At 38.0% G+C, this 19,840-nt stretch overlaps 2 protein-coding genes across 8 annotated transcripts in view; one reads left to right on the top strand and one right to left on the bottom strand.

Annotated features, from left to right (window-relative positions):
* The window catches only part of pip5kl1 (phosphatidylinositol-4-phosphate 5-kinase-like 1), an 82,851-nt gene extending 78,935 nt beyond the window's left edge, over positions 1-3,916 (top strand). For 4 of the 6 annotated variants that reach the window (XM_061980644.1, XM_061980647.1, XM_061980646.2 and 1 more), the window contains exon 10: positions 2,465-3,916. In XM_061980644.1, the coding sequence (XP_061836628.1) occupies positions 2,465-2,891 (427 nt within the window). In that variant the 3' untranslated portion in view covers positions 2,892-3,916. The remainder of the gene's footprint in view (positions 1-2,464) is intronic. The other 2 variants (XM_061980641.1, XM_061980642.1) reach the window with 2 other exon arrangements.
* A 1,077-nt stretch (positions 3,917-4,993) lies between these two features.
* The window catches only part of sh3glb2b (SH3-domain GRB2-like endophilin B2b), a 66,748-nt gene continuing 51,901 nt past the window's right edge, over positions 4,994-19,840 (bottom strand). For both annotated transcript variants that reach the window (XM_061980652.1, XM_061980653.1), the window contains 3 exons: positions 18,056-18,156; positions 16,715-16,952; positions 4,994-8,599 (listed from right to left, as the gene is read on the bottom strand). In XM_061980652.1, coding sequence (XP_061836636.1) covers positions 8,492-8,599; positions 16,715-16,952; positions 18,056-18,156 — 447 coding nt within the window. In that variant the 3' untranslated portion in view covers positions 4,994-8,491. The remainder of the gene's footprint in view (positions 8,600-16,714; positions 16,953-18,055; positions 18,157-19,840) is intronic.

The raw sequence follows: 19,840 nt of genomic DNA, 5'->3' as shown, positions 1-19,840 counted from the left end.
TCCATCAAACAACCTGCAATACAGATGGAAAATTAGAGGGAACATTGTTTGGGGGTATCCATTATACGCTGATAGGGAGAAGTTTTTATTTACACAGTAAGTTGGATGTGTCTTTACCTCCGTGGCGGAGGCTCCGCCGAACCCCTGAGGCCGACTCACCGAACCCCTAGGGTTAGATTGAACCTCGGCAAATTAAGGCCCGGGGGCCACATTAAGCTTTTCAATCTGGCCCGCCGGACATTCCCAAATAATTTTTTTTAGATCTTTAAGATGGAAACTGTAGCTGCCATTAGGATGTGCAGTGATGTTTTCAAATTAGCGTTAAGTCTTGAACTATACAAAGTATTTCAATGGTTGGAATCTGCACTTTTGCATGATATACTAGTTACTATGGTAATCTAAGACACAGCAGCTCAGACAAGGCACCAAGCAGTGTGGGTGGGGAGCGTTTCCACAGAGTGTTTCCAGAGTGGCCAGACTGAAATGCGGGTGTCAGGTACAGACGCGGAAGGAGATTTTTGCAACAAAGTTCTAAAGCTTAGTGATATATCAGATTGTAGGCGGGTTTTTTTAGTTTTTTCGCGTTCATATTTCGCTGTTTATTGCATTTTTGTTGCGTTTCGCTTGATTGTAAAATATGTCGATATGTTGTCAATATTCAGTGTTTTATGGTTCATAGTTAATATTGTAAATCACACATTCTTTATTTTCATGTACATTCTGGGTGTCTCATTCAGTAAAAAAAATGTTTTAATTCCATTCCGTTTTTTAAGGCGGTCTGTCATAACATTCAATCAGACATTATTGAATTGAGGTTTTGTATTAGTGTTCCTAAAAATCAGATATACCGGCCCCTAGACACATTTTTTTCTTTAAATTTGGCCCCTCGAGTCAAAATAATTGCCCAGGCCTGGTGTAGTGGAACAACAGTTGCCATTGTTGTTACATTCATGTTTATGCCCTGCTTCAAAAATATTTTAAGATATTAATGTAAAAGTTAAGCAGTTTATATTTTTTACTTTTTTTTCCCCTTGCTGTACCAAAAATCAAGACCTCAAAACCGAGATTCGTACCAAACCAAGTGAAATGGTTTACCGTTATGCCTTCAATTATCACCATACTTGCCAACCCTCCTGGATTTTCCGGGAGACTACCGAAATTCAGCGCCTCTCCCTAAAACCTGCCGGGACAAATTTTCTCCCAAAAATTTCCCGAAATTCAGGCGGAGCTGGAGGCCACGCCCCCTCCAGCTCCATGCGCACCTGAGTGACGTGTCGACAGCCTGTTTTCACGTCCGCTTTCCCACAATATAAACAGCGTGCCTGCCCAATCACGTTATAACTGTAGAATGATCGAGGGGGAGTCCTTGGTTTCTTATGTGGGTTTATTGTTAGGCAGTTTCATTAACGTCCTCCCAGCGCGGTAACAACACACAACAACAGCAGTCACGTTTTTGTCTACCGTAAAGCAGTTTGTCTGCCGTAAACAGCAATGTTGTGACACTCTTAAACAGGACAATACTGCCATCTACTTTACATGCATATGTGACAATAACATCTAGGGCTTTTAGAGAGTGCAGTGCACAACTACGCACACAACAAGGAGACGAAGCAGAATGCATCATCAGAGAGGGTGTTCAGCATGGTTTAGAAATATAGTGACAGAGAATAGAACAAGGATGGACAATTCAACCCTTAACTCAACAATGAGTAGATGAGTGTTATGTGTGTGTATATGTGTAAATAAATGAACACTGAAATTCAAGTATTTCTCTTCTTTATATATATATATATATATATATATATATATATATATATATATATATATATATATATATATATATATATATATATATGAGAAGCTCTGTCATTCGGGGGGAGCTCAAAGTAAAGCCGCTGCTCCTCCACATCGAGAGGAGCCAGATGAGGTGGTTTGGGCATCTGGTCAGGATGCCACCCGAACGCCTCCCTAGGAAGGTGTTTCGGGCACGTCCGACCGGTAGGAGGCCAACGGGAAGACCCAGGACACGCTGGGAAGACTATCTCTCCCGGCAGGCCTGGGAACGCCTCGGGATCCCCCGGGAGGAGCTGGACGAAGTGGCTGGGGAGAGGGAAGTCTGGGCTTCCCTGCTTAAGCTGCTGCCCCCGCGACCCGACCTCGGATAAGCGGAAGAAGATGGATGGATGGATATATATATATATATATATATATATATATATATATATATATATAATAAAATAAATATATATATATACGTATATAGCTAGAATTCACTGAAAGTCAAGTATTTCTTATATATTTATATATATATATATATATATATATACACAGTTGGCGTATACTTTTAGCAAAAATATTGGAGACGGTCTGGGAATTTGACTTTATGAGTTGAACTGTATTTGAATGTGGACTTTACATAATTATGTTGAATAATATTTGTTTTACCTTTGGTCAATGGTTTTAGATCTGTGCATCCCAGCACCAGCCCTAGCCAGAATATCCCTTCCGTTCCCGGGACAGTCCCAGAAGGTAACACTTTCTTTCAATCTGAAAGGGATGACGAGCGTTCGAAACCAGCACAAGCCAGAGATCTGTTAAGTGCTGAAACGCCTCAGCAGCCCGAGGCTGGCAGTGACACCACAGGACTTCAAGACTTCACAGTCCAGAACAGACGTTTATTGCTCAACTTAAAAAATGCTCAGCACATCATTGATGGCCCTGACCAACGTTACTTCATTGGCATTATTGACATTTTTACAGTTTACGGTTTCAAGAAGAGACTGGAGTATTGGTGGAAAAGGCTGAGACACCCAGGCCGGACATTTTCCACCGTCAGTCCACGGAATTATTGTACCAGACTCTGTCAGTGGGTGCAGCATCATACCAAGTAAAACACCAGAGGTTTGTAGTCGCCGCCCACGTGCCTACCTAATGTCTCATGTGTACAAATGAACCCGTTTGGATTCCTGTCACCCTCCCTTAAAGCCTGTTTGAATAATAATGACATAACTTGGGTTCAACCTTAAGAACCCAGGCCAACTTATGCTAAAAGTAAAACGATGGTGGATATATCACAGACCAATGGGATTTATTGTTTAAAAAATACTAATAATTCATGGCAGAGACGTGTGATGTTACATTTATGTTACATTGTTAATGGTCGATGAGTGTGAAGTTACATTTATGTTACATTGTTAATGGTCGGTGAGTGTGATGTTACATTTATGTTACATTGTTAATGGTCGATGAGTGTGAAGTTACATTTATGTTACATTGCTAATGGTCGATGAGTGTGAAGTTACATTTATGTTACATTGATAATGGTCGATGAGTGTGAAGTTACATTTATGTTACATTGTTAATGGTCGATGAGTGTGATGTTACATTTATGTTACATTGATAATGGTCGATGAGTGTGAAGTTACATTTATGTTACATTGTTAATGGTCGATGAGTGTGAAGTTACATTTATGTTACATTGCTAATGGTCGATGAGTGTGAAGTTACATTTATGTTACATTGCTAATGGTCGATGAGTGTGATGTTACATTTGTGTTACATTGTTAATGGTCGATGAGTATCAAGTTACATTTATGTTAACCAGAACGTGACAAGGCTTGCTAACTTCCAGGTAACTAGGATAACTTTTATTGTATAAAGTTGCAACATTTCTGTCATGCATGTATTTTGAAGGTTTGTGTGTTGTTGTTTTTTATTTATTTATTTTTTTGGGGGGGAGGGGGTGTGCATTTTCTGTTGCACGCATTTGAATTTTTTGTTGTTGTTGGACCATTTCTAGCATTGTTCTGCTTCATTGGCCACCTTATGAATGTATTCCTTATTCTAGAATGTCTCAATTTGACACGTGTTTGTGTTTAATTCCATTAATGTACTTTAAATTAAAGAACATCAATTCAAAATCATTGAAACAGTGAAACGTTTGTCTTATCAGCACTTTTAGTTGATGTTTTCCATTGCAATTTTTAAGGCTAAGAGACTGATAGCGATATGTTATTACCGTATTTTTCGGAGTATAAGTCGCACCTGCCGAAAATGCATAATAAAGAAGGAAAAAAACATATATAAGTCGCATTTTGGGGGGAAATGTATTTGATGAAACCTAACACCAAGAATAGACGTTTGAAAGGCAATTTAAAATAAATAAAGAATAGTGAACAACAGGCTGAATAAGTGTACGTTATATGAGGCATAAATAACCAACTGAGAACGTGCCTGGTATGTTAACGTAACATATTATGGTAAGAGTCATTCAAATAACTATAACATATAGAACATGCGAAACGTTTACCAAACAATCTGTCACTCGTAATCACTAAATCCCATAAAATCTTATACGTCTAGTCTCTTACGTGAATGAGCTAAATAATATTATTTGATATTTTTCGGTAATGTGTTAATTTCACACATAAGTCGCTCCTGAGTATAAGTCGCACCCCCGGACTAACAAACTATGAAAAAAACTGCGACTTATAGTCCGAAAAATACGGTAGTTTGTTTTGAATTCACTTTAGGATTATAGTCATAACAAGTTAAAGTTAAAGTACCACTGATAGTCACACACACACTATGTGTGGTGAAATGAACCTCTGCATTTGACCCATCACCCTTGTTCCACCCCCTGGGAGGTGAGGGGAGCAGTGAGCAGCAGCGGTGGCCGCGCCCGGGAATCATTAACAATGGAATTGTAATATTTGACATGCCAAAAAAAACAACTTTACAATTGTTAAATGACTTTAATGGTGAAAAAATAAGTTAGCTTACCAGAGGCAAATCCTATGAGTCACATGACCACTTCTATTTCTCGTCACTTCGGCACTTAATTAGTTAATAGCTAAGAAGGACACATTTTACCACTTCCAAAGACAATTATTAGTATTTATTCTAGTGTTTTTTCCCAACACATCACAGTTGACCTAAGACTGATTAAATACATTCTCAATAAGCGTCAAGAACAAAGAGGTACACTGTCATGTTACTGTTCCACACATGCAAGTTTATTGCACACTTAGTCAGCCAAAACGTCTTGTCCATAACAAGTGAAAACATAACACACAAGAAAAAAAACAAAACATGAAAGCAACAGAAAGGTGACAAAAAACGTGTATGATGTCGCACTGACACAAACATAGAATTCATATTTATTCTTGGCTGATGCTATAAACCAGGGGTGACCAAAAGATGTCCCGGGGTCCATTCTTCCATTCTTCCTTCATTATTCCCGCTTCATGTTGTAAAAGTAAAATAAAATGAATAATTCGACATTACAGTACACCTTTAACATCTTTAATGTACAAAAGTACAGAATGCAGTCCCTCTTCAATTATTCTGCATGCGGCCCTCGCTGGAAAAAGTTTGGCCACTCGTGATTTAGTGGCCATATTTTGTGATTATTAACTGAATACATGCTGCTAATGTCATGTACAAAGTGTATGATAGACAATATAAAATGATTATGTGCAAGTCAGGAATCACATCAATTACAGTAAGGGTGTCCACAATGTTTTTCCTGAAATGGAACATGTTCAAAATGGGATTTTTGATTATCTTTTTTAACGTTTTTTATGCTGAAAATCCAGTGTAGTTTTCAGTGAGGAACCTGCTTGTCCTGTCATTTTCTAAAGCATTTTGGACACCCTTGTCTTACGCAGTTAGAAGTTGTCGACCAAGCCAAACAAGCACTGTACATTCTATATTGTTCCACAACAAAAGTCGTTCATGATTAATCATCACTGGTCACAATGTTCATCCTATGGGAGGTTTTTCTAGTCTGCAACATCCATGAAACCTCAAAAAGTTAGAGACAATTACGTTTATCTAGTACAGTCTTCCAACTGGCCACATTCCAGTACATTGGAACAAGGACTTTTAAAACAAGTTTGGTCACAATGTCAAACAAGGGGGTTAGAAAGGTGGATATTTTAAATAAAATTAGGCTAAATAGAAATGACCCAAAAAGGTTCAGAGAAAATGCTATAGAAGATCATTAAAATAAACAAGTGTTGTTTTTAACAATGTGACGCCATAGTTATTTTTTTCTATCTGTCTCAGTGTAATTGATGACAGCGTTAAAACGTTCGGAAATACATCGATTTGAAAATAAAATGTTAAAATAAAGCTCAAGAAGAAAGTACAACAGTAATCAGTCTGCTGTTGGTATTTTTATTCTGTTGTATAGGTTCATTATTATTATTGTGTGTACGTTCACTTTCATGTTTATTCTGCAATAAAGTGTTCTATCATTTTTATCACGCCACACATGATTTACACATTTGTCAACCAAATCAAACCTTTCCAACATGAAACCAGCCAGCTCATTCTCACCATTTTCCAAAACACCAACTTTTCCCATATATCAATATTTTTCACTACACAAATTGCCTTTGATCTTAATCATCTTTAACACCAGGGGAGTCCTGATACAACTTTTTGTTGATGACACACATGCTACCTATATTGCAACCCTGAATATTGGTAGATAGTAATATTGACCCAAAACACATTTTTATTATTTTGTAATGTGCGATGTTAGTTAGGAAAGTGGAATTACCCAGGGAACAATGGTTGGTATGAAAAATACTAATTTATTTATTAGTGACTTGTCTAAAATGCACTTATGCTTGGAGTTCAATGTTTCTTGGCGACACCGAATGACCACAATAAATCATTAAGTTGAACTCATGACGCAGTAAGTCGATTGATGTTTACACGTTTGTTACTGGACACTGGCTAATATGCCTTGGAGACTTTATCTGTAATATGCAATTATAATTATGTTATACTTGTTTTTATTGACATATGTCGTGTTTTAGACTGCAGTATTGTTCAATTGTTCATTTACCATGAATTGATTAATGTGGACCCGACTTAAACAAGTTGAAAAACTTATTGGGGTGTTACCATTTAGTGGTCAATTGTACGGAATATGTACAGTACTGTGCAATCTACTAATTAAACTTTCAATCAATCAGTTTCAATTAGGGATGTCCGATAATGGCTTTTTGCCGATATTCCGATATTGTCCAACTCTTTAATTACCGATACCGATATCAACCAATATATACAGTCGTGGAATTAACACATTATGCCTAATTTGGACAACCAGGTATGGTGAAGATAAGGTACTTTTAAAAAAAATTAATTAAATAAAATAAGATAAATAAATTTTAAAACATTTTCTTGAATAAAAAAAAGTAAAACAATATAAAAACAGTTACATTGAAACTAGTAATTAATGAAAATGAGTAAAATTAACGGTTAAAGGTTAGTACTATTAGTGGACCAGCAGCACGCACAATCATGTGTGCTTACGGACTGTATCCCTTGCAGACTGTATTGATATATATTGATATATAATGTAGGAACCAGAATATTAATAACAGAAAAAAACAACCCTTTTGTGTGAATGAAGGGAGGTTTTTTTGGGTTGGTGCGCTAATTGTAAGTGTGTCTTGTGTTTTTTATGATAATAAAAAAACGATACCGATAATTTCCGATATTACATTTTAACGCATTTATCGGCCGATATTATCGGACATCTCTAGTTTCAATCAATCAACACTCTGCTTTGTGCTATTGTCTGCCCGGAGCTGCTGTGATTCTCATAACCAGTATACCATTCAAAAGCACAGATTCCAACCATTTAAATTATTATTATTAAAATAATGTACATTAATCCTAACAGTTTTGATGTTAATGGTTTGAAAACATGATTTAGAAACGTCCGGCAGGCCGTATTATACCCAAGTCTGTGTTAGAGGCAAGCCGATATCATCCCATACTCCATATGCAGATTGGGACACCTCGACCTATTTTACATTTATAAACTGATTTTCAAAATGGAAATGCTGAAAAGTTACTTTCCACATATTTTTTTCCGATTTATTTCAGGTATAGAACTCCCATCACATGAATAGTATTTGTGCACATTTCTAACACAATCAGGCTAATATCTTACCACGTTTAAAAAAAAAAAACTGCCCTAATTTTTTGTACAACATTTGGCTTCGGCTTTTCAGCATTCACACCAATTTCTACACAAATTGTTTTCTGTGGTTAATATTTTTATTTTGTCTAGATTTGGGTGCTTAACCTTGTCCTCACTGCTCAATTGCTAGTACTTGGTGACAGCAACTCAATACAAGTGTAGTCTTGGTGCACCAACTACTTAAAGAAAATGGGAATTTTCTAAACTTGTACCTAATCTCCCACTTATTGCTGTCCTGCGTACGATTTGTGGCCATGAGTGAAACCTGCCTGATACGAAGAGGAAAATATTTTCAAACTAAGATGTAAATGCTGAGTGTGTTACATGTAGAAACCAGGAAGAAGTTACTTATTAGTGGTTGCAAACAGCTTGAGAGCTTTCAGGATGTCAGCCAAAAGTAGACATAAGTAGAAGTGCACTAAATAAAAAGACAGTGACAGTAGAAAGAGCCTCTTGCATGTCTGCACTGTGACATCATTTCATCTATTAGCTCAGCAGTTCCAGGTACGTGACGGGGACTTTCCCCTTTTCGTTGCCTCGTTCCCCAAAAAGCCAATCGGGGTCCATGCCTGGTACGGTGTAGACGGTGATGAGCTGAAATACAACAACAACAAAAAGAGATTTTTATTATTGGCACATAAGAACAAAGCTATTTTTCCACAGCCCGAACATCTTCACTGTGCCATCTTTGCACTGGAAGTGAGATCACAATCTGATGGAGTCAAACCAAAACTGAATAGAATAATGATTGATTCAATAACAAAAGCAAAACATGTGTGTCTTTGGCCATGAAGCATTTTCTGGTTCTAGAGGTGTAATTCTCCACCGTGTTCTACGTTGTCATCCCACATTGCTCACGTCAGTGGTTCCCAAACGTTTTTGCAGCGCCCCCCCTTACCCATACTTGCCCGATTTTCCCGGAAGACTCCAGAATTTCAGTGCCCCTCACGAAAATCTCCCGGGTCAACTATTCTCCCAAATTTCCACCCGGACAACAATATTGGGGACGTGCCTTAAAGACACTGCCTTTAACGTCCTCTCTCACCTGAAACCTTCACCCCTTGACAGCCTCATTCTGTCCAGGCGTCCGCTTTTCCTCCATATAAACAGCGTACCGGCCACATAATAATGTAGTGTTGGACAGGTTTAACAATGATCTTTACTCGAAGATGTCAAGAAATGCTGACACTTTGTATGATCAAGTAACTGGTTTAATGATAACGCAAGGCATACTTGGTCAACAGCCATACAGGTCACACTGAGGGTGGCCGTATAAACAACTTTAACACTGTAACAAATATGCGCCACACTGTCAACCCACACCAAACAAGAATGACAAACACATTTCGGGAGAACATCCCCACCGTAACACAACATAAACACAACAGAACAAATACCCAGAACCCCCTGCAGCACTAACTCTTCCGGGACGCTACAATAACATCTACGGCTTTTGGAGCTCAGTGCACAACTGCACACACAACAAGAAGTAGATGAAGCAGAAGAACGAAGAAGAGACATGGCGATGACGAGTAAGAAATACGCTTGCAAATTCCAAAATGATTGGAAAAAAGAATTTAATTTCATCCAGAAAAGCTCGAAGGGGGAGGGGTATGCTGCCTGCACCTCAACCTTGCACCCCCAACCATGCCCCCAACACCCCATCTCCCGAATTCAGAGGTCTCAAGGTTGGCAAGTATGCTCTTATCTCTTCAATAATATAACAAAAAAATTCAAAACAGAAACATTGCTAGTTATTGGTTATCTTTTCTGTTAATGTCTTTTTCAATCAATCAATCAATCAATGTTTATTTATATAGCCCTAAATCACAAGTGTTTCAAAGGGCTGCACAAGCCACAACGACATCCGCGGTACAGAGCCCACATAAGGGCAAGGAAAAACTCACAACCCCAATGGGACATCGATGTGAATGACTATGAGAACCCCCCCCCCCCTTTTAGTCTGATGTGGGGGGTGTGGTATGAGTGTGTGTGTGTGTGTGTGTGTGTGTGTGTGTGTGTGTGTGTTCTGGCAATGCTACTTAATGGGGACATCACTCTGTTTACACAGTCACCTTTAGGGGACCTCTGACGGTATGGGGACAAAAAAAACAGGTCCCCTAAAGGGAAACCTTTCTAAATGATAGTCAGATCCATTCTGAAGATGCCTAAGTGATTTTTAAGCTTTGGCCCATAAAACATGCTTACTGGTTAGTTTGAGTGTGAGACATTTGCACAGCAGCCCCCTCATCGGGTTGTAGCTGGTACTGCACTTGCTGCTTTTAAAAAAAACAATTTTTATTTTTATAAATGGTCCTCAGTAGTCACGTACAAATTTGTGTGAATTATGCAAAATTACCGTATCCTACGCACTATAAGGCGCACCGGATTATAAGGCGCACCTTCAATGAATGGCCTATTCTAAAACTTTGTTCATATATAAGGCGCACCGCATTATAAGGCGCACCGCATTATAATGTGCATAGAATAGATGCTACAGTAGAGGCTGGGGTTGCGAGACCTGTTGTGGCTCAATATTGGTCCATATATAAGGCGCACAAGATTATAAGGCGCACTGTCAGCTTTTGAGAAAATTGGAGGTTTTTAGGTGCGCCTTATAGTGCGGAAAAAACGGTATTTAAATTTGGTCCCCATGAACCTTTTTAACTTTTTTCCCCCAGGGTCCCCAGTAAGAATGATCAGCACATTACTTCATCAATGCAGAGATTTAAAGACGTGTATGAGCTAACTGGGCAGTGGACATTTTACCTCTTTTTTTTTATGCCTCCACAACCTGTAGAAAGGGTGGTCCCCACAAGTGATGATCAAAAATGTGGTCCCCATTCCAAATGATAACCAGTTTGTGTGTGTGTGTGTGTGTGTGTGTGTGTGTGTGTGTGTGTGTGTGTGTGTGTGTGTGTGTGTGTGTGTCGCGTGTATTTTCTAACCCGGAAACGGAAGTCCTGTTTTGTGAACATCTATATCAATCACCAGTATATAATAATGGAAAATATAAGACAGTGGTCCCCAAACACCGGATTTGCTACTTGGTCGCACATGAATAATTAAATAACTGACCATATTTTATCCAACTTAACTTTCGCCTGTCCTACAAGACACACTAATAAGCGTGTTCATAGATGTATAATAAAACTCCTGATAGGACGTCACCAATGTTCCCTCTAGTAGTCCCTTCAGTGGAGCCAATGTGAGCAACATCAGACGTGCACACTGTGGCTACACCAGCAGCACACCTGTCCCAAACCTGACTAAATAAGTTGAATCTCCATCCATTTTCTACCGCCTGTCCCCTTCGGAGTCGTGGGGGGTGCTGGAGCCTATCTCAGCTGCATTCGGGCAGAAGGCGGGGTACACCCTGGACAAGTCCCCACCTCATCGCAGGGCCAACACAGATAGACAGACAACATTCTCTTATTATTACAATCAAATGACAGCAGTCATGTCCATGAGGTTATTTTCTAATATAAGTGTTTAGGCCCACTTACAATGACAATAACAAAAAATATTGTTTTTCATGAACTGCGTACTTGTATTGTTTGTCTGGGTGGAGGTCCTGCTTTGGAAATAACTTGTACCCCTGTCAGACATTGCATTTAGTTCCCATTAAAACATTCACATGTTGCACAATGAGATGTAAGCAGGGGATCATGTGTACATTCCTGCAACTTCCTGTTTGTAAAAAATATATTTTTATTAGTATTTATTTAATATACAAACAGCATTTCATGATTAATATTTATAAATTAAAATTCCTAATAAATGACACTAGAATAAGCACACATTTGATTGGTAAATCATAGTGTAACGACCTGGAATTACACTTTATGTGTGGTGTTGGCGTTGTCCGACTTTTTGTGTGTCTGTAAACGCATCACTGGCTAAGTGCCATATGTGCATGTGTTGGTGCAAGTGAGAAAGAGCGAGCGGCTGCTGTTGATATAACAAAGTTGCTTTTGGTCTGGATTGTATTGCAGAAAATGACCAGTTTTGCTCGATATATTTTTTTTTACTAATGTTTTGGTGATGTGTTTATGAGTTTTGCTCAGTAAAGTGATGGATGGAATTCATGTCCTCAAAGCGTCTCAACAGACGTTACAATATTTGAACAATGATAACGAAAACTGTTTCCTCTGTCGTGTCCGTGTGTCGGAAATTGTTATGCGCTTATTGTTCTATTTGATTTTGTGCGTGGCATAGATTTGCCGTGCGCAGAGGACGCTTGAGCAGTGCGCAATTGCACAGGCGCGCACCTTAGAGGGAACGTTGGACGTCACTATTTGTTATATTTGTTATGTCTTACACATTCATGAACATATAAATGTGCCGGATTGTAGCCAAAGTCCAATTTTCATATAGTATATACCAGCATCCCATCGTAAAGAAACAAGGCCAGCCTTGAGCCGTGAGTGTTGGCCAATACCAATATGAAGCTGACACCAATCATAGTACATTCATCCATCCATTCTGTACTTGTATTATTTTGTAGTGTGGAATGTTAGAAAAGGTTTGAGCAAGTGAAATTGCTCAAAAGAACCATGCCAGGTAGGAAACATTTTATGTATTTTATGTCCTTTAATGCTTCCCTCTTGTTTTCATACCAAGATGACGCCACGGTACTGTGCTCTCTCCTAGTTTTTCTTTGTTTCTTACATTGAATAAAGAGGACAGGCTACCAAGTCAAATTCCTTGTGTGTTGTACTTGGCCAATCAAGTTGATTTTGATTCTGAAAACTTTATGACAGATTTATGTTTTTGAAGTGGAGTGTTACATTGTGTTTTGTGACCACTAATGCACTGCAAAAAGTCAGTGTTCAAAAACAAGGAAAAAAAGTACAAAAATGAGAGGTATTTTACTTGAACTAAGCAAAATTATCTGCCAATAGAACAAGAAAATTCGGCTTGTCAAGACTTTCCAAAACAAGTCAAAATAGCTAACCTCAATGAACCCAAAAATACCTTAAAATAAGTATATTCTCTCCAATAACAAGTGCACTTTTCTTGGTAGAAAAAAAAAAGAGACCTTTTTGCTCAATATGTTGAAAAATATTCTTAAATTAAGCAAATGCTAGTGCCATTATCTTGACATAATGATAAGCGCTCGGCATCATGATTTTTTTTTTTTTCATGCTTGAAGTAAGAAATTATTACTTTAAAAAAATAGTTTTATACTTGTGAGTGTTGATGACACAGCTTTTTTGCATTTTTCCATCGATAACATGACATCATCGCGCCAAGTGCGTGCTCTTTCAGTCAATTAGTGCGCATATGTACAGCCCGGCCAAAAAATTTGTTATTGTAATTTTGAAGAATTTATCTGAATGTGCATGAACTATTTCTGTTCAAAATTGTTTGATATGTCACATGTTAAATGTTTAAATATTAACTGTCAGTTTACTGTACTGTGCCAACTGTAATACTATATGAGCACCTATTTTCTATTGTTTCATTGAAAATAAAACAGCAAAGTCCATTCTGCTGTCATCTGTTTTAATTATGAGGCACAATTGTGTCAAAGTCATGATTTTTTTTTTCATGCTTGAAATAAGAAATTATTACTTTAAAAAAAAGTAGTTTTATACTTGTGAGAGTTGATGACACAGCTTTGCAACACTTTATATTCTAGTTTCAAGCATGTTTTACTCAATATAGGTCATAACATCTCAGCTACAAGCTGATATAATTTAGGACCTAAACCCTTAAAACAAGTAAAACACTAACATAAAGTCTGCTTAGTGAGAAGAATTATCTTATCAGACAGAAAATAAGCAAACATCACCCTTATTTGAGATATTTAATCTTACTTAGATTTCAGTTTTGCAGTGTGGTCACAATATTTAATTAAATTAAGGGCATGACGCAGTAAGTTGAATGATCAGGAGACATTTGTTTTTGGATATTTTCTAATAAGCCTCTCTCTGCCTTGGAGACTTTGTATCTGTAAGTAATATGCAACTATAAACATTGTAATAGTGTCTATATTGACAAATGGGTTGTATAAATAGCAATATAGTTCAAATAAGTATACTTATCACGTATGTCCAGCTTGTGTGCTTAGCTGTTGTGTACAGCAGCTGCTAGCTCTTCATAGCTCCTAGTAGGCTTTTGTAAATGCCTTCACTAAAATAGAAGAAAATAGCAATATTGCATCCTCATTGGAGGACATTTAGATGAACAGACTGTTCAGCTTTGCATAAGTAAACACGCTCCAGGACTGCTTGTACACTGCAAAAACTGAAACCTAAGTAAGATTAAATATGTCAAATAAGGGTGATATCTGCTTATTTTCTGTCTGATAAGATCATTCTTCTTACTAAGCAGATTTTACGTTAGAGTGTTTTACTTGTTTTAAGGGTTTTGGTCCTAAATGATCTCAGTAAGATATTACAGCTTGTTACTGAGATTTTATGACCTATATTGAGTAAAACATGCTTGAAACTAGAATATCAACTGTTGAAAAGCTGTGTCATCAACACTCACAAGTATAAAACTACTTTTTTAAAGTAATAATTTCTTACTTCAAGCATGAAAAAAAAATCATGACTTTGACATAATTGTGTCTCATAATTAAAACAGATGACAGCCAAATGGACTTTGCTGTTTTATTTTCAATGAAACAATAGAAAATAGGTACTCATATAGTATTACAGTTGGCACAGTACAGTAAACTGACACTTAATATTTAAACATTTAACATGTGACATAAACAATTTTGAACAGAAATAGTTCATGCACATTCAGATAAATTCTTCAAAATTACAATAATTTTTTTTTTGGCTGGGCTGTATATATGCGCACTAATTGACTGAAAGAGCACGCACTTGACGCGATGATGTCATGCTATCGATGGAAAAATGCATTTTTATACAATATGATTTGCCTGAGTGGCTAGGAGACCCCGAGAGTAACAAGATGTTGCCTTGTTGCCTTTCCATTAAGAACAATAAACTAGTTTTTAGTATAAGTTTGCTGGTTTCAAGAAATGTAATGCCGAGCGCATATCATTATGTCAAGATAATGGCACTAGCATTTACTTCATTTAAGAATATTTTTCAACATATTGAGCAAAAAGGTCTCTTTCTGCATTTGTTATTAGTGAGAATATACTTATTTTAAGGTATTTTGGGGTTCATTGAGGTTAGCTAATTTTACTTGTTTTGGAAAGTCTTGACAAGCCAAATTTTCTTGTTCTATTGGCAGATAATTTTGCTTAGTTCAAATAAAATACCCCTCATTTTTGTATTTTTTTTCCTTGTTTTTGAACACTGACTTTTTGCAGTGTATCGGGAGATTTTGAATCCGATGCCTGTTTTTTTGCTGGTATCGGCCCGATATTCAATATCAATATCCTATTGGAACGCCCCTACTTATAATAAGTTACGATTCGATTCCATCCCAATTCTTGTGTGAAGATTTGTTTCAAAATCGATGGATTCAAACATCTCAGTCTATTATGTGGTATGTAAATTATAATCAAATCTTTGTCAACAATACTGGTTCCAGGTAACAAATGCTCCTATTATACAGGCAGCGAGTAAGCACAGAGGTGGCTTAAAAAAATTATTTTTAAAAATCGATATTTGAAAATTTTGAATCAAATCAGAATTGTAATAAACAACAATCGCAATTTGGATGTTAATCCATTTTTCCCGGCATCCCTAATAATTACGGTAGTCTCCATAAAACTTGTTTTGTGTTCATATTTTTTGGTGTCTAGAACATAATGTATTTACTGCTACCGTATTTTTCGGAGTATAAGTCGCGCCTGCCGAAAATGCACAATAAAGAAGGAAAAAAACATATATAAGTCGCACTGGAGTATAAGTCGCATTTTTTGGGGAAATGTATTTGATAAAAGCCAACACCAAGAATAGACGTTTGAAAGGCAATTTAAAATAAATAAAGAATAGTGAACAACAGGCTGAATAAGTGTACGTTATCCATCCATCTATCCATTTTCTACCGCTTATTCCCTTCGGGGTCGCGGGGGGCGCTGGAGCCTATCTCAGCTACAATCGAGCAGAAGGCAGCGTACACCCTGGACAAGTCGCCACCTCAATGCAGAAGTGTATGTTATATGAGGCATAAATAACCAACTGAGAACGTGCTTGGTATGTTAACGTAACATATTATGGTAAGAGTCATTCAAATAACTATAACATATAGAACATGCTATACGTTTACCAAACAATCTGTCACTCCTAATCGCTAAATCCCATGAAATCTTATACGTCTAGTCTCTTATGTGAATGAGCTAAATAATATTATTTGATATTTTACGGTAACATGTTAATAATTTCACACAGTCGCTCCTGAGTATAAGTCGCACCCCCGGCCAAACTATGAAAAAAAACTGCGACTTATAGTCCGAAAAATACGGTATATTGCTCCAGATTTCATATCACTTGTTCTTTGGAAAGGATAACTAACAGTACTACTCAAAAAAACTAAAAGGTACCACTGTATTAACGTTTCAACCTTTTCCTCTGACATTAAACCGTTTGGATGTTTTTTTCCACTTTGCATTTGTTTTTAATCAGTTTTCTTGTTTGTCAAACCGCTGACGGCCGCACATGACTCCCAGCCGCACTATGGACACCCCTGACGTAAGACAAAGGGTGCCACATGTCACTATGGTTTTGTTTTTTTCAACATGGGTTGAAACCTGAAATAGCATCCTCACAACTGTACCTCATCAGCCAATAGGGACAGCTCGCTTGAGTCGTGGGCGTCGTAGTCATACAGGACCTTGGCCTTTCTGGTGCCTGTGATAGGGAGCTGCGTTTGCTCCATAGCCAGTGTTTTGGGCTTATTGCCGGAGGAGGCGGGTGCGGTGGTACCAGGGGAGAGGGGTACAGACGGAAAGGCATCAGAGGCAGGGTCAGAAGAAACAGCAGACTGGTACGGAGCGCCGACTGCATTAGCACATCTGTATGATGATTGCAGACAAATTAATTGGAAGGGTTTTCCCATATTGAATGTGTCATGCAGTACGTAACCCAGCAGGCACAAAACATTTGATATAACTTTGATTATACACACAGTCGTGGTCAAAAGTTTACATACACTTGTAAAGTACATAATGTCATGGCTGTCTTGAGTTTCCAATCATTTCTACAACTCTTATTTTTTTGTGATGGAGCACATACGTGTTTGCCACAAAAATCATTCATGAAGTTTGGTTCTTTTATGAATTTATAACGGGTCTACTGAAAATGTGACCAAATCTGCTGGGTTAAAAGCCAGCATCTGTGATGGTATGGGGGTGTATTAGTGCCCAAGACATGGGTAACTTACACATCTGTGAAGGCACCATTAATGCTGAAAGGTACATACAGGTTTTGGAGCAACATACGTTGCCATCCAAGCAACGTTATCATGGACGCCCCTGCTTATTTCAGCAAGACAATGCCAACAGTTACAACAGCGTGGCTTCATAGTAAAAGAGTGCGGGTACTAGACTGGCCTGCCTTTAGTCCAGACCTGTATCCCATTGAAAATGTGTGGCGCAATATTAAGCCTAAAATACCACTACAGGAGACCCCGGACTGTTGAATAACTGCTGTAGATCAAGCAAGAATGGGAAATAATTCCACCTGTAAAGCTTCAAAAATTGGTCTCCTCAGTTCCCAAACGTTTACTGAGTGTTGTTAAAAGGAAAGGCCATATAACACAGTGGTAAAAATGCCCCTGTGCCAACTTTTTTGCAATGTATTGCTGCCATTAAATTCTAAGTTAATGATTAAAAACAATTCTCAGTTCTTACATTAAATATCTTGTCTTTGCAGTCTATTCAATTGAATATCATTTTAAAAGGATTTGCAAATCATTGTATTCGGTTTTTATTTACGAATTACACAACGTGCCAACTTCACTGGTTTTGGGTTTTGTAGTTCCAATGTTAGGTTTGAGTTTCTTAACGTCAGGACCTAACTCAACAAGTTCTCAACGTTGTTTTAATGTCTTGTGCCTGCTGGGAAAGCATTGCATGTACAGTTGTACCTCAGCCTTTATTATATATACTGTACTTACTTGTTGAGCTCCCTCTGGAGTTCATGCATGTAGTGATGACACTGAGCATAATAGGTGGCCTGAGCTTCTGCAAAATCCTGCAGACAACGCTGGTGGTTCAGCTGTGGAAACAAACGACGCACGCAAGTTAGTACTGTATTTATTCACTGTACCATTATGGCAGCCATAAATAGAGCAATTTCATAGAGTAACGAGCAGAGGTGGGTAGAGTAGCCAGAAATTGTACTCAAGTAAGAGTACTGTTACTTTAGAGATGTATTACTCAAGTAAAAGTAAGGAGTAGTCACCCAAATATTTACTTGATTAAAAGTAAAAAATATGTTGTGAAAAAACTAATTGATGAGTAACCTGTTCGTTTAATGATTACGGCAACAAATAATGCTCAAAAACATAAAAATAGCAATGAGCAAATTCAGAGCCAGGAATATCTCTTAAGCAACTAAAACAATAATATATATTAAATAATAATACATTAACATAAAAAAAATAAGGCAAATTGAGCCACAGTAACTTAACTGCACCATAGGCTTAGTACACAGAGATTACAAAGGAAAATAACAAGTTAGCCTTTATGCAAACCATAAACTGATAGGTGTGGGCTGCACCTGGGAACACACTGTGCACTTCTGAATGGTGTTTGTATGCATGCGTGAGTGTGTGTGCGACTGTGCGCGTATGTGTGTGTGTGTGTCTGTCTGTCTGTCTATGAAGCTGCAGTGCGTTAATAAATGTCCCCACACGATGTACATTTGACAGTGATTCATAGCAGGGAAGCTAACATCAGCCTACGGTGACAGCCAAAATATCTACTAACGTTACTTACCGCCATGTGCTTCCTCAAATTTGACGTTGAGTTCATGTAAGCTTAAGCTTGTGGTTGTTTGCCGCTGAAACTTTATGTGCAATTAATCATGTGATTGCCTGGCTCTGTTTGATTGGTGAAACTGAGTCAAACGTCACCAGTGACTGCATTTGATTAGTGAAACGCAGGCATGCGATAGATCCTACTTTGAAGGTCTGTCTGACAAACCAAAACAAACAAAGCGAGCATTAACAGATCGATAAAAATCAGTAGCAAGTAGCAAGCTGAATGTAGATAAATGGAGCGGAGTAAATGTAGCGTTTCTTCTCTATAAATTTACTCAAGTAAAAGTAAAAGAATGTTGCATTAAAACTACTCTTAGAAGTACAATTTATCCCAAAAGTTACTCAAGTAGATGTAACGGAGTAAATGTAGCGCGTTACTACCCAACTCTGGTAACGAGCCACAACATTGGAATCATCGAGGGTTCAATACAACCTTTAAACATATAACAATGCTTATTTTCAATATAACAAGGAGCCAATCAAGAAGCACATTGAGTGCCTGTACAGCAATACAAAGACAGCCTCAACACCACCCGCTTCTCCGACTACTCAGGATTTATCCAATCTGGCAATGGCAACTCAAGAGTGTTACCCCCTACATATTCCACCCCCTCCACCACTATGTGCTCTCCCGCGAACACCCTGCAAGTCTCCAAGACCAAGCGCCGGACCCGAGGCAACAAGGCTTTTTTAGGTTGCTGGCCCCTCCCTGTGGAACCCATTTCCAAAGCCGCACCAACCCTTTCTTCTTTTAAAAATTGCTCTCAAAACGCACCTTTTCAAACTTGCTTTCCCCTGCCCCTCACTGTTCGTACTATTTCTCAAACTGTTTTTAGATACAAGTGTGTTGTTTCTTTTAGCGGTTTTCTTGTATCTCAATTAAAGTCTCTTGTTATTTTTCTATTTTGTTCATGCAAA

The sequence above is a fragment of the Nerophis lumbriciformis genome, linkage group LG20 (genome assembly GCF_033978685.3).
Source record: "Nerophis lumbriciformis linkage group LG20, RoL_Nlum_v2.1, whole genome shotgun sequence".
Taxonomy (NCBI): domain Eukaryota; kingdom Metazoa; phylum Chordata; class Actinopteri; order Syngnathiformes; family Syngnathidae; genus Nerophis; species Nerophis lumbriciformis.
This window is presented reverse-complemented; position numbering and strand designations above follow the sequence as displayed.